The 11748-nt window shown below is 47.1% G+C and overlaps 1 protein-coding gene across 1 annotated transcript; it reads right to left on the reverse strand.

The window, feature by feature from the left end:
- Window positions 1-243: 243 nt before the first annotated feature.
- On the reverse strand, window positions 244-7568 carry NGF (nerve growth factor). Its single transcript, XM_021690213.1, has 2 exons — window positions 7541-7568; window positions 244-1028 (listed from the first exon to the last, which is right to left on the reverse strand). Exon 2 carries the CDS (start codon window positions 1014-1016, stop codon window positions 291-293), a length of 726 nt encoding a protein of 241 aa, XP_021545888.1. The 5' UTR covers window positions 1017-1028; window positions 7541-7568; the 3' UTR covers window positions 244-290.
- Between the last annotated feature and the right edge of the window lie 4180 nt (window positions 7569-11748).

Here is an 11748-nt window from a genome sequence, read left to right on the forward strand (position 1 = left end):
AAGTTTGCAGAGCTGGCTGGGGTGGGGTGAGGGTGACAGCCAGGTGACACTATGGGGATTACACCCTGCAATGTCCCAAGACTTGCAGAGGGTCACACTGGGGAAAATGACTGGAGCGCCGGCACACGGGATGCTTCCAAAAATTTAATAAATAATGATTTTTTAAAACTGTATAAACTATAAATTACCATGCAGTCCTTATAATTTAAAATAATTTACAGGTTGAGGTAGGGAGGGGCCCAGGAGGGTGTGGAGGGGGAGCTCGGGGAGGGTGGGGGCCGTCCTGCAGGTCAGGCTCTTCTCCCGGCCTTCCTGCTGAGCACGCACACGCAGGCTGTGTCGATCCGGATAAACCGCCAGGCAGCCTGCTTGCCGTCCATGGTCAGCGCCTTGACGAAGGTGTGGGTCGTGGTACAATATGAGTTCCAGTGCTTGGAGTCAATGCCCCTGCACCCGCTGTCCACGGGCGTGGGGTCCCGGCACTTGGTCTCAAAAAAGTACTGTTTGAACACACTGTTGTTAATGTTCACCTCTCCCAACACCATCACCTCCTTGCCCTTGATGTCCGTGGCGGTGGTCTTGTCCCCCACCCACACGCTGACGCTGTCGCACACCGAGAACTCCCCCCGGTGGAAGACAGGGTGGGACGATGACCGCTTGCTCCTGTGAGTCCTGTTCATGGAGGCGGCACCGCCGGCCTCCGCGTCCAGATCCTGAGTATCTGCCGCCACAGGTGGGGGGTGCGTGCTGAAGAGCACGCGGGGTGAGCGCAGTCGCCGCTTTTTAAAGAGTTTGGGGTCCACAGTGATGTTGCGGGTCTGCCCTGCCACCCTTGCAGCTATTGCCCCCGCTGGGGCGCTGCGGGCTCTGCGGAGGGCTGTGTCGAGGGAATGCTGAAGCTTAGTCCAGTGGGCTTGGGGGATGGCGTGTCCTGCTGGGACATGGCTCTCGGGATGGGGTTCTGCCTGGATGCCGATCAAAAGAGCTGTGATCAGAGTGTAGAACAACATGGACATTACGCTATGCACCTGGAAGGAAACAGAAACAGGGATTAGTCCACGGGGCGCAAAGTTCTGTACAAAGGCAGTTTCTGGGTCTTGACCTCCCCGGAGGATCACAAGGAGGTTTATTTCACCTGGGAGTCTAAGGGCAAGGTGACCCTGGAATTTACCGTTCAAACCGAGAGCCTTTTGAGAGCGAGAGGGGCTGCTGGACACAATGACACAGGACAATAGGCGTAAACAGGGCTGGCTCAGATGACCTGGAGGTATGGTCACGCCATTCACGGGCTGGGCTTTTTCAGGAAGGGACAGAGCCCCTGAAATTCCGCCCTCTGGCACCATGTGAATTTGGCAGCACCATATACAGGGTCCTTTGAGTCCTTGAGGCAGCTGTGGGTGGACAGTATGTGTCTGACACCTGTCCTTAGCACTGTGTCGAGCCCAACGGCTTGACTCCCCTGGGAAGGGTTGCCGGGGACTTGTCTTGAAGCCTCAGCCCTGAATACACCCTCTTCAGACAGCACCACTGGGTCAGCTCTGAGATCTGGTGACTTGGAACCCTTGTTACAAACCCATGAAGCATCATGTTTGGCAAAAAAAGTATATAGCTCTGGGACCGGCATTGCCAGCCTATTCAGCCACCAGCCAGCACTTAGAAATATCGATGCTGATAACAGCTCCTTGTTGTGTGACATTTTAAAACTTCTCAAGTGCATTCATTTCTAATTTCTCATTAGTCTGTGACTTCGGTTAGGATTTATCATCTTTCTTTCATATACAAGGAAAGTGATCCACAGAAAATTAACCAAGAGGCCTAAAGTCATCAGCACAACTAGGAACAGAACCCAAAGCTGACCCCTTACTAAACCAGTCTACCCTTCCTTCCTTCCCCCTCACTTTGTCTTTCATTCTTTTTTTTTTTTAATATTTTATTTATTCATTTGAGAGAGAGAGAACATGAGCAGGGGGAGGGGCAGAGGGAGAAGCAGACTCCCTGCTGAGCAGAGAGCCCGATGCGGGACTCGATCTCTGGACTTCGGGATCATGACCTGGGGGGAAGGCAGACGCCCAATTGACTGAGCCACCAGGTGCCCTTGTCTTCCATTCTTAAACATGCCTTTTCTTTTTATTATTTACTCCTATGTGAGTATAGAGCAAATGGCAGAAATCATCTGTCCCCATGAGACAGTACAAGCCCCTTTGGAGCACAGGCCAGACAGGGCTCCACACTGTACCAGAGTTGCCCACCCATGACCACTCCTAGGGCAGCTAACTGTGGAGGTCCCAGTCACACCTGTGGATGGATATCAAATGTCACCTCCTCTGTGAAGCTTCCCTAAATCTTGGTAGGGTTAGAGACATCCCCTAGAGAGGGTGCTCTAACTTTCTATTCCATCCTTTCCCCCTTTTTCTTCCCATTCCCACGGGTCATTCTGCATTGGATCTGGGGTTAGAAAACCTTGTTTGGATTCCCGGCTTGGCTACTTGCTAGCAGAGGGAAGTCACTTAATCTTTCTGAGCCTTAGTTTCCTCATTGGTAAAATTGTAACCACTATTTCACAGAGTTTTTGCGAGGATTGAAAGGTGCGCACACATCTACTTAATTCTGAGTCATTCCAATGTCCTGTGTTGACCATGACGGACTTTGTCTTCTTCAGTCACACTGCTGCTTGTTTGCTGTCTGAGCCTACTCCATTCACACCTTTTCATAGCATACTCATTGCCTCAACTGGGCTTCTTTTCAAGCCTGATGATTTGAGCCTGTCTCCCCACTGGCTGCAAGGCCCTGGAGTGCAGAGCCGTGTCTCATCCACCTGCCCTAGTCACTCCATCCTCGGTGTGCACCTCTCTTGTCTTTCATGGTGGCTTGTGCATAACCTTATCACCTTTCCTAGTGTGGTGGATAATCGAGTACCTTGAGAGCACTTTAGAAGCTGTGCTGTTTGGAGTTATATATTTCCGGGGCCATGTGCAGTGCTGGCACACAGTAGGTCCTCAAAAATATAAGGTGAATGAATGAAGCAGTGAATGGGGATGGTGCGAGAAGCTCACTCCCTGCCTTCTTTTCATTGTGGTACATGCTTTCTTTTGGATTTTGTGGATGATATGGCTGCATGCTGTGTTCCTAATCTGTTTCAAAATGATGCATTCTTCTCTTCAATACTGTGCTTTTTTTTCCAGCTGGAAACAGGCAGCTCTTTGGTGAGATACCAAGAATAAAACCACCAAATTCTTTTCTCTTGGGTTACTTTGAAAAACATTGGTGTTTACTCCAGTCCTCCAGCCGGCCATGCAGAGGAGGTGGTGGTACATCTGGGCTTTTGACCACCGCTGGTTCTGCTGGCTAATGGTGTGGCAGATAATTGTCCAGCCAACTGCTACAGAACCGATCATTCGGTTGGTTGGCAGCTAAGTCAAGCCCCTTGGTTTGCTCCTTTTCTTTCTTCTCAATACATGGTATCTCTCATCAGATAGAAGAAGGGAGAAGACATGAAACTGAAAATTCGTCTGTTTATATCCAAATTAGTTAACACTTAGAATTTGGATGGGGAAATGGAAAAAGGAAACCACTAAAATTTAGGGTTTTGATGGTAATAAGGGACATCCTGCTCCCTATTTCCCATAACCAGAGAGAGATTCCCACCTCCTCCTCCAGTCTCCCCTTTGGTAAGCTCATCCTCTTCTAAGGAGTCAGCTGAGACTTCTGTGGGATTGATGCCCATACCGGGATCTCTAGCCCAACTGCTCTTTTGAAAGCCAGTTCTGAACCTCCAGCAACTCTCCACGGATACTGACATTTTAAACGCAAGGCATCCCAAGCAAAAATCTTCACACTCCTACTCCTCGGTTGATCACTCACTGCCCTCCCTGTATTCAACAGCAGCAGTCCCATTTTGGACCGCTTGACGGCTTATGACGTAGTTCCCCAGCTGCTATCACTTGTGGACATCTCCCTGCACCCCACCCTCCTAAATGTGTTTCTCCAACATTTTCCTTTATTCTGGTACTGGAACCACCATCCCTTTGCTCACCAGCTCCAAACCTCAGCTCATCGCTGGCCTCTGCTGTTTCCTCCCGGCCCTCCTCACCCCAGCCTTTTGCGTTTTGCTCCCCAGTAGCATCTCTTGAAATTGTGCTTTCTATTCTCACCTCCTGTTCCTAGTTCAGGTCACAGAACCGTCTCCCAACTGATGTTCTGGACCCTCATCTCTCTTCTTCCAGTGCCCTACTGTCCCTAGCCACCCCATTTAACCTCTTGAAGCACCGCTCTGGTCACATCACCCGCCCAGAGGGTCCAGTGGTGAGTAGTTGTCCTTGGTTCAGACTCTTCTATGCCAGGCATACTCCCCCTTGTCCTCCCTGTGCCTTTTCTGCTCCCCACCTCTGTTGGTTGGAGTCCTTCCCATCACCCTTTAACACCCAATTTAAATACCACCTGCACTGGGGAGGGCGGGACCTTTTTCTATTTCTACAGAGACTCTCTCCCTTCTCCACCTCTGTAAAGCATTTCCTTAATGTTGTCTTAGGGCGGTTGTGTTCTCATCTTCTCCCACCTCCAGGCAAACTCCCTGGAGGCAGAAAAGCATCCAGTTCATCTTCGTTGTGTCCAGGTGACCTAGTGTTCACAGGTGGCTCCGGCTGTGAGAATCAGTTAGTGTGCAGACGAGTCCCTTGCTTCTGTGCTCCTTCACTGCTCCATGTGACTGCTGATTCTTAAGGAATCTTCCAGCTCGGACATGCTTCAACCTTAAGCAGCTATGCAGGTTGCTGCTCTGCCTGGCACTCTGCAGGTTCTACTGAATTGATCTCACAAAGTTCTTAACATCAACTGTGACTTCTTGATTCGCTGTCAGGATAATGCATGGTAGCGGACAGCATTTCATCACAGTGGAGATTTGCATCAGGGACAGATTGCTTCATTAAGATTTTTGAAAATGTTGCAAATATATCTCTCATAAAAGTTTTTTTTAACTGACTCACCCATAATAGCATGCCCCATGATCTTTTTTAAAAACTTTATTTATGTTTAAAATATACTTCCTAGCTTTTTTTTAAGTGAGAATATTGCCATGTCTGACATTTTCTCATAATGCAGTGACATTATCAAATATTTTTATTTTTATTTATTCATTTTCATTAAGCTTTTTATTGTAGTTCCAGTAAAGTTAACAGTGTTATATGAGTTTCAGGTGTATAATATGGTGATTCAACAATTCTATACATTACTCAGTGCTCATCATGATAAGTGTACTCTTTAATCCCCTTCAGCTATTTCTTTTTAAATTAAATAAGACTTTCTTTTAAAAAATCATCAATGGAGAAATAAAGAAAAGAAAAAACAAGTGTGATTTCTATTCTAGTGATATAATGAACAAAAGCAGTTTATAAGAGAACATTCTCTTCTTGGTTGACATGAACCAGGGAGTGAGTTTTATTTATTTATTTTTAAGAACAAGCTTTGAAGCCTTTCTCTTGAAGACATGACAGTCCTCACCGAGGCTTCACTAAGCAGAGCCCTGTAAGCTGAGTGATCTGCTGGGGATGATGCCGTTAGGGGCTTGCATGTTGGAACGTGTTCTGTGTCACTGCTGAATGTTCTGTATTTGTTCTGCTCCTAGCCTGAGTGGAGGATAAATGATTAAGAGTATGTGTGTGTGGGGGGGGGGGGGTGCCTTTTATTCAGGGCTCCCCCACTTTTGTGCCCTGTCTTGGACCAGTGGTACATTCTGTGGGTTTCCAGTGGTTCCTATGCTCCAATCATGACAGAAATTTCCTGCACTAGGTGAGTGATCTTCACGCAGACTCGGGCTGCACCTGATGAGGTGATGAAGCTGCTGGACGGAGCTAAGCAACTGGCCCACATTCCTGTGGCTCAGAGGGCTGACAGCACCTGGAGACCGCGGCCGTGGAGCTTCTCTATCCGGGGAGTATGATGATTCCTGCCTCAGAGGGGTGGTGCCTAGAGCTTTAGTGATTCTGGGCCCAGAGATCGGGTCAGTGAACTGGTCACTAGTGTTAGTGAGGCCAAGTTCCTGTGGCTGAGGAAATCCAGCCTCCTCCTCCAGCCACGTTATGAGAGTGGGTCAAAGGTCATTTTCGCTGTACACTTGGCCTTGCTCTAAATGTAAACATGCTGCTGTCTTCAGTTGTAAAGACTGGGACACCCCCAGTTGTCAGGAACTGTGTGGAGTGTGAGAGGCATTCTGTGGCTCCTCAGCTCCCCAGGGAGGTACCCCTGAGGTCACAACAGAGAATAGCATTGCCAGGATAGAACCCAGGGAGTGCTTCTGCTGGCATCTCCCGCGGGAAGCTTGGACTGGAAAGGACAGCAGAGATGATCCAGTCCAGAGGTTCAGGGCATCAGAATCACCTGGAGGGCCTGCTAAACTGCAGACTGTTGGGCGCCCAAGAATCTGCATTTCTCACAAGCTCCCAGGTGATACTGATGCTGCTGGGTGGGGACTGAATTTTGAGAACCAGCGATCTAGTCCAATCCTTGAACTAGACAGAGGAGAGACACGGGTGTCAGGGAGTCTGAGTGACCTAGGGTTCTGCAGCTAGTGAGTGGCAGGCTCCGCCTTGGCATCGCTCAGCCTCAGTACCTTCCAGAGGAGAGAGCTCCAAGGCCCCACTCACTGGAACCCATGGCTACACTTACTCATTCACCAACATCAAAACGAGAATTCCATTCAACAGATTGTAAGTTTCACCTTCCTCATGCCACAAATCCGGACACTGGGGAATACCTGGATATTCGATTATTTTCATATTTGGTTTATCAGGTTTCTGGGCATCAGGTAGATTTGGTCCAAAAGCACTTAAAATGCCCATGATAGAAATACATAGCCAGAAAGCACTAGCGGGTACAGGCACTATGGCTTTATTGGGAACGGGATCTACTGGTCTGCAGTCTTAGACACACATCTTAAAATGAATGCAGGGAGATCATAATTATCATCATTATCCTTTATTGGGCATAAGTACCTCATTAACCATCACAACAAACCTGGGAGGAGGCCTTATTATTCCCATTGTACAGAGGAGAAAACAGAGAGGCAGTAAGAGTAAGTACCCTGATGTGGGCACACACCCAGTGGCAGTGGAACTCAGTGCTGGCCTCTGTCCCCAGATCTGGAGCTCTCCCCACCTTCTATTCCATGGCCAAGTGCATGAGAGTGATCAAGGACATTTCATCTCACGAGGTTGCCTGCTCAGACAGATCAGGAGCTGTGTGGAGGCTCTGACTGATGTTCTCTGTCTGTCTACTGGAGGCCCTGTGTTCTGTTACTTCAGAGGTGGGCAGCTCAGACTCTTTACATGTCCCTGGAAGCTGTGGGGCCAGCTAAAAGCATGGCAGAATTCTTTCCCGGTCGGACTAGGGAGGGCCACATGTGCTGGATCACTAGGACCCACCCCCGGCTCCTGCTGATTAGCAGTTAGATGTGACTCTCCTTCTTCAGCTTGGGGCTCATTTCTAGCTGTCTTGGATGCTCCAGAGCCAGGAGCCTTGGAGAGGCAGAAGCCCCTCAAGTGCTTACCTCGGTGTGGCCAGGACAGAAAGCTGCTCCCTTGGAAAAGCCGTTATTGGGCCCGGACGCTGAGCTGAGCTTGGGTCCAGCATGCCATCCAGCCCCCTGGACTGCAGCACGACCACGGGCCAGGACTCTGTGGGATGAGAGAGCTGGCATTAGATGAGTGCTTCACCATATTCTCTAGCAGATGGATAGCTATACCCTAGGCAGGAGGGGAGGGATGTGCCAATAGGACAAACCCTATTCCCCGAGTTCTGGAACTTTACCAGCATCAGCACCCAGGAAGGACCTAGAACCTAGCTGCTGAAATTGCCAGGGGCTGACCTTGCACAGACCTACGGTGGCACCTGCCTCCCATTCTTGTGTCAAAGCACTTGGTTTCTGCCTGGATGCAGTCCATGGGTCCCAACGAGGTGCTTCCAGTCACACCCAGGGTCCTGCTCCAGCAGACCCCTAACCCAGCAATGAAATGGAAATTATTCTGTACATTACACACATGCAGATGTAGTAGACCCAACTTGGGACAGCCTAACTTAAGATAAATTATATGGAAGAAAAAGTCCTGACAATTGAGAACAAGTTGGTACTTTGATAAAAATCCAGATGAGTTATGGTGGCAAATATGACAACCTGACCACTTGATAGATAAGAGAAAGCTCTCATAGAATTGGGTTGTGACTCTCAGAGAACCATGCCAAAAGTCAAATTTTATCAATCAGAAGATATATAGATGATATAATGAGAAAAAAAAAATAGGTTGTATTTTTAGGTTTGTAAAAGATAGGTTGTAAGTTTAGGTTGTAGTTCCTAGAAGCAATGGAAGTTTTCTATTTGCCTCTCACTTCTATAAACCTTGTATACGTAAGTACTTTCTTCCTTCATTCAACAATATTTCCTGAGCCCCTGCTATTTGTTAGGCACTGATCTGGGTGCTGGGGACCCAGCAGTGAATAAGACAGACAGGGTCTCTTCTCTTATGGAGCTTACAGTCTTATATAAATAAACAATATATCTCCTGAATCTTTACATGTCATGAAGGAAATACACAAGGTATGATGATAGAGGGGGACTGTGGGGTGTAGCGAGGAGATCCTGTAGACAGGTTGCTCAGTGAAGAGTTCTTGGAGGAAGTGGTCTTCAGATCTGAAGGATGAAAAGGAATGACGGAGAGAACTTTCCAGGCAAAAGGAACAGCAAGTGCAAAGGCCCTGAGGTAGAAACAAGTCAAAATTGCTGAACACATAGGGAAATGAAATGAGGAGGTAAAAGGAACCAGGTCTGCAAGGACATAGCTGGAGCTATGGTTTTATCCTAAGGGTAACGGGAAGGGAGTGGAGGGCTTTAAGCAGGAGAATGACATTTTTAATGAATGAATGAATGAATGAACTATTATGTCTATTGTAGAACTTGTGAAGGATTGAGTACCCCCCCCCAAAAAAAATTTCTAGATGACATCTGTATCCTTCCTGTTTGTATTCTCTCTCCAATTCCAAAAACCCCTTTCCCTATCATGTTTTTTCCAGTGTGGACCCCCACCACTTATCTTCCTTCAACCCTCTCTCATCTTGTACTACAGAAGGAAATGTCAATGAAGCCACCAAGTCCCTAATTACATAGAGGAGGTAGTGGACAGGGAGGTTGAAAGAGCATCTGGAGTGTTTTTCCTGCTGCTAGAAATCATAAAATTAAGGACTGGGATGTTTCCATTCCTCTTCCTTACCACTCTGCTCAAAATATCCTTTTGCCTCAGCAATACTAGAAAAACCTTCCAATAATCAATTGGGGTTCAAGTCTAGAGATGGAAATTTACCTAAACACCCTTTAAAAATGTTAGATTCTGTGGCAAAGTACACTGCCATGCTCTCTCAGAGTTGGGTTTAGCACTGGAGAGGGAGAACGGCATGTCCCCAGGTAATAGGTGGGCATTTTGGGGCCTGGTTCCATCACTCCTAGGAAAGAAGGTCTAGATCCAGTCCACAAATTTTTCATCTGGGCATTTGTCCAAGACTGACTGACCATTAGACTGGAACCCAGCTGCATCCTGGTCCAATTCACTCTGATTCTTGGATAAACCACTTACGATCTTTAAGCATCTCTGAGCTTCCTTCTCCACAGGACAAGGAACTGCTATGATGATAACTAAGGTCTCCATCCCTGATCATCTGTGATTCTATGAGGTCAATTCATATTTTCCAGTCTGTATCCCTACTGGATTCTTAAGTAATGTTTCTCCCACCCAAACACTAGAATTATTTTTTTTCATTAATTAAACAGTAAAACTTGCAGGCCTTGTGCCAACCACTACATTAGGTGCTAAGGACACAAAGAAGAATATAACATAATACTTAACTTCCAAGAGCAAATAATCTAGAGGTGAGGAAAGGCAAACACATGAACATGCATTTGAAGTACAGTGTGATAAGTATGATGTGTATTTGACACGATATGGAAATTAATCAAAGAAGGAACTAGTTTTATCTGTCCAGATTAACCAGAGACATAGGTTCATGGAGGATGTAACATCTGAGCAGGGTTCTTAAGGATGAATAGAAGTTCATCAGGGAAGAAAGGAAGGAAGGGCATCACAGATTCCCCAGAGCTCAAGAATTGGCTAGAGATTCAACACAGCTCAAAGGGGGCTTGGGGAAAGGAATAGTGATGGGTCTTGTACAGCAGTAGGTGCTTACGAGCTTGCAGAGCTCACTGCAGTGGCCTGCCCACTCATGTTATTTCCTGTGTGACACTTTGCCTCTACGGAACAACCAGGGAAGTAAGAGTGACTTTCTCTAGAAAAATTCTGGATATTCTATTACAAGCCAGGATGGCCTCCAGTTTAGATGATAAGAAGGAGAGAGAAGGTCAATCTTCTTTTTTTTAAATTTTTTTATTCTTATGTTAATCCCCATACATTACATCATTAGTTTTAGATGTAGTGTTCCATGATTCATTGTTTGTGCATAACACCCAGTGCTCCATGCAGAATGTGCCCTCCTCAATACCCATCACCAGGCTAACCCATCCTCCCACCCCCCTCCCCTCTAGAACCCTCAGTTTGTTTTTCAGAATCCATCGTCTCTCATGGTTCGTCTACCCTCCGATTTCCCCCCCTTCATTCTTCCCCTCCTGCTATGAGAGAAGGTCAATCTTAATTAAAAAATCCCACAACTTCTAGGTAGAACTGTCTTCTTGGGGGTTTGCTCCAGACCTATCACAAAAAGTTCCCTGGCCCTATAGATGCTATCTGGGCCAAGCCACCTTGGTGCACCAGGGTCATCTGCCAATCTAGGTGCCTGGGTGCTATCTTTGAGACCCTGTCTAGCATCTCCGATGCCCTTGACCTTCTCTTGTTCAGTGTAGGTATAGACAGTTTGCTGCTGGAGAGAACAATTCCCTGTCCAGAATACTGAAACACTAAATGATTTCCATAGATGCGGCTGTCATTGTGTTTAGCCTTATGCTAGTGAAGGTTGGGGCTCTAAAATTAAGTCTGATTTAAATATTACCAATTTCTAATGCAAAGATATGAGGGACAAGCAACCCAAATGCCTATCTATTTTAAAACTCTCTTTGTTCTCATGAGGTAATCACTTAATCAGATGGCTCTCACCCTTTTACAAGTGCACGAAAATAAAGCCAAGTTCATTGCAGACCCATGTTCTATTCCTTCTTCCAGGGCATGATGGAATACTCTTGAAGTCTGGTGTACCTCTTCTAGACCAGGACAACCCTCGTCTGTCCAGGATCTCATGTTTAAGCCAGTGATTCGCAAAGTGTGGGCTGTAGTAGTATCAGCAATATCTTAGAACTTATTAGAAGTGCAAATGCTTAGGCTCCACCATAGACCTAGCAATGCCGAGTGAGACCCTGTCATCTGTGTTTTAACAATCCCTCCGGTGATTCTGTGCACACCTAAGCTTGAGAATCACTGCTTTAGAGGGTCTACTCTGGCTCTCCTCCATCTGCAATCTCCCCATGGGGTGAGGGATCCAGGGCCAAGTGAGAGGATCAACCCAGAGTCAGTCTACTACTGTGGACTGCCTGCTTGACTGGAACTTTCCATATTATAATCCGTCTTATGTCTATACCATGACCCCAGAACCCCAGACCAACCAGCATCAAGTTAGCTAGAACTAGAGGTTCTTCTGAGGACCCCATGAGGTTAAGCCTACTTGAATAGCTCTCTGTTGTTGCCTACCTCAGTGTCCCCTTCACTT

Source organism: Neomonachus schauinslandi, chromosome 4, assembly GCF_002201575.2.
Source record: "Neomonachus schauinslandi chromosome 4, ASM220157v2, whole genome shotgun sequence".
NCBI classification, from domain to species: Eukaryota; Metazoa; Chordata; class Mammalia; order Carnivora; family Phocidae; genus Neomonachus; species Neomonachus schauinslandi.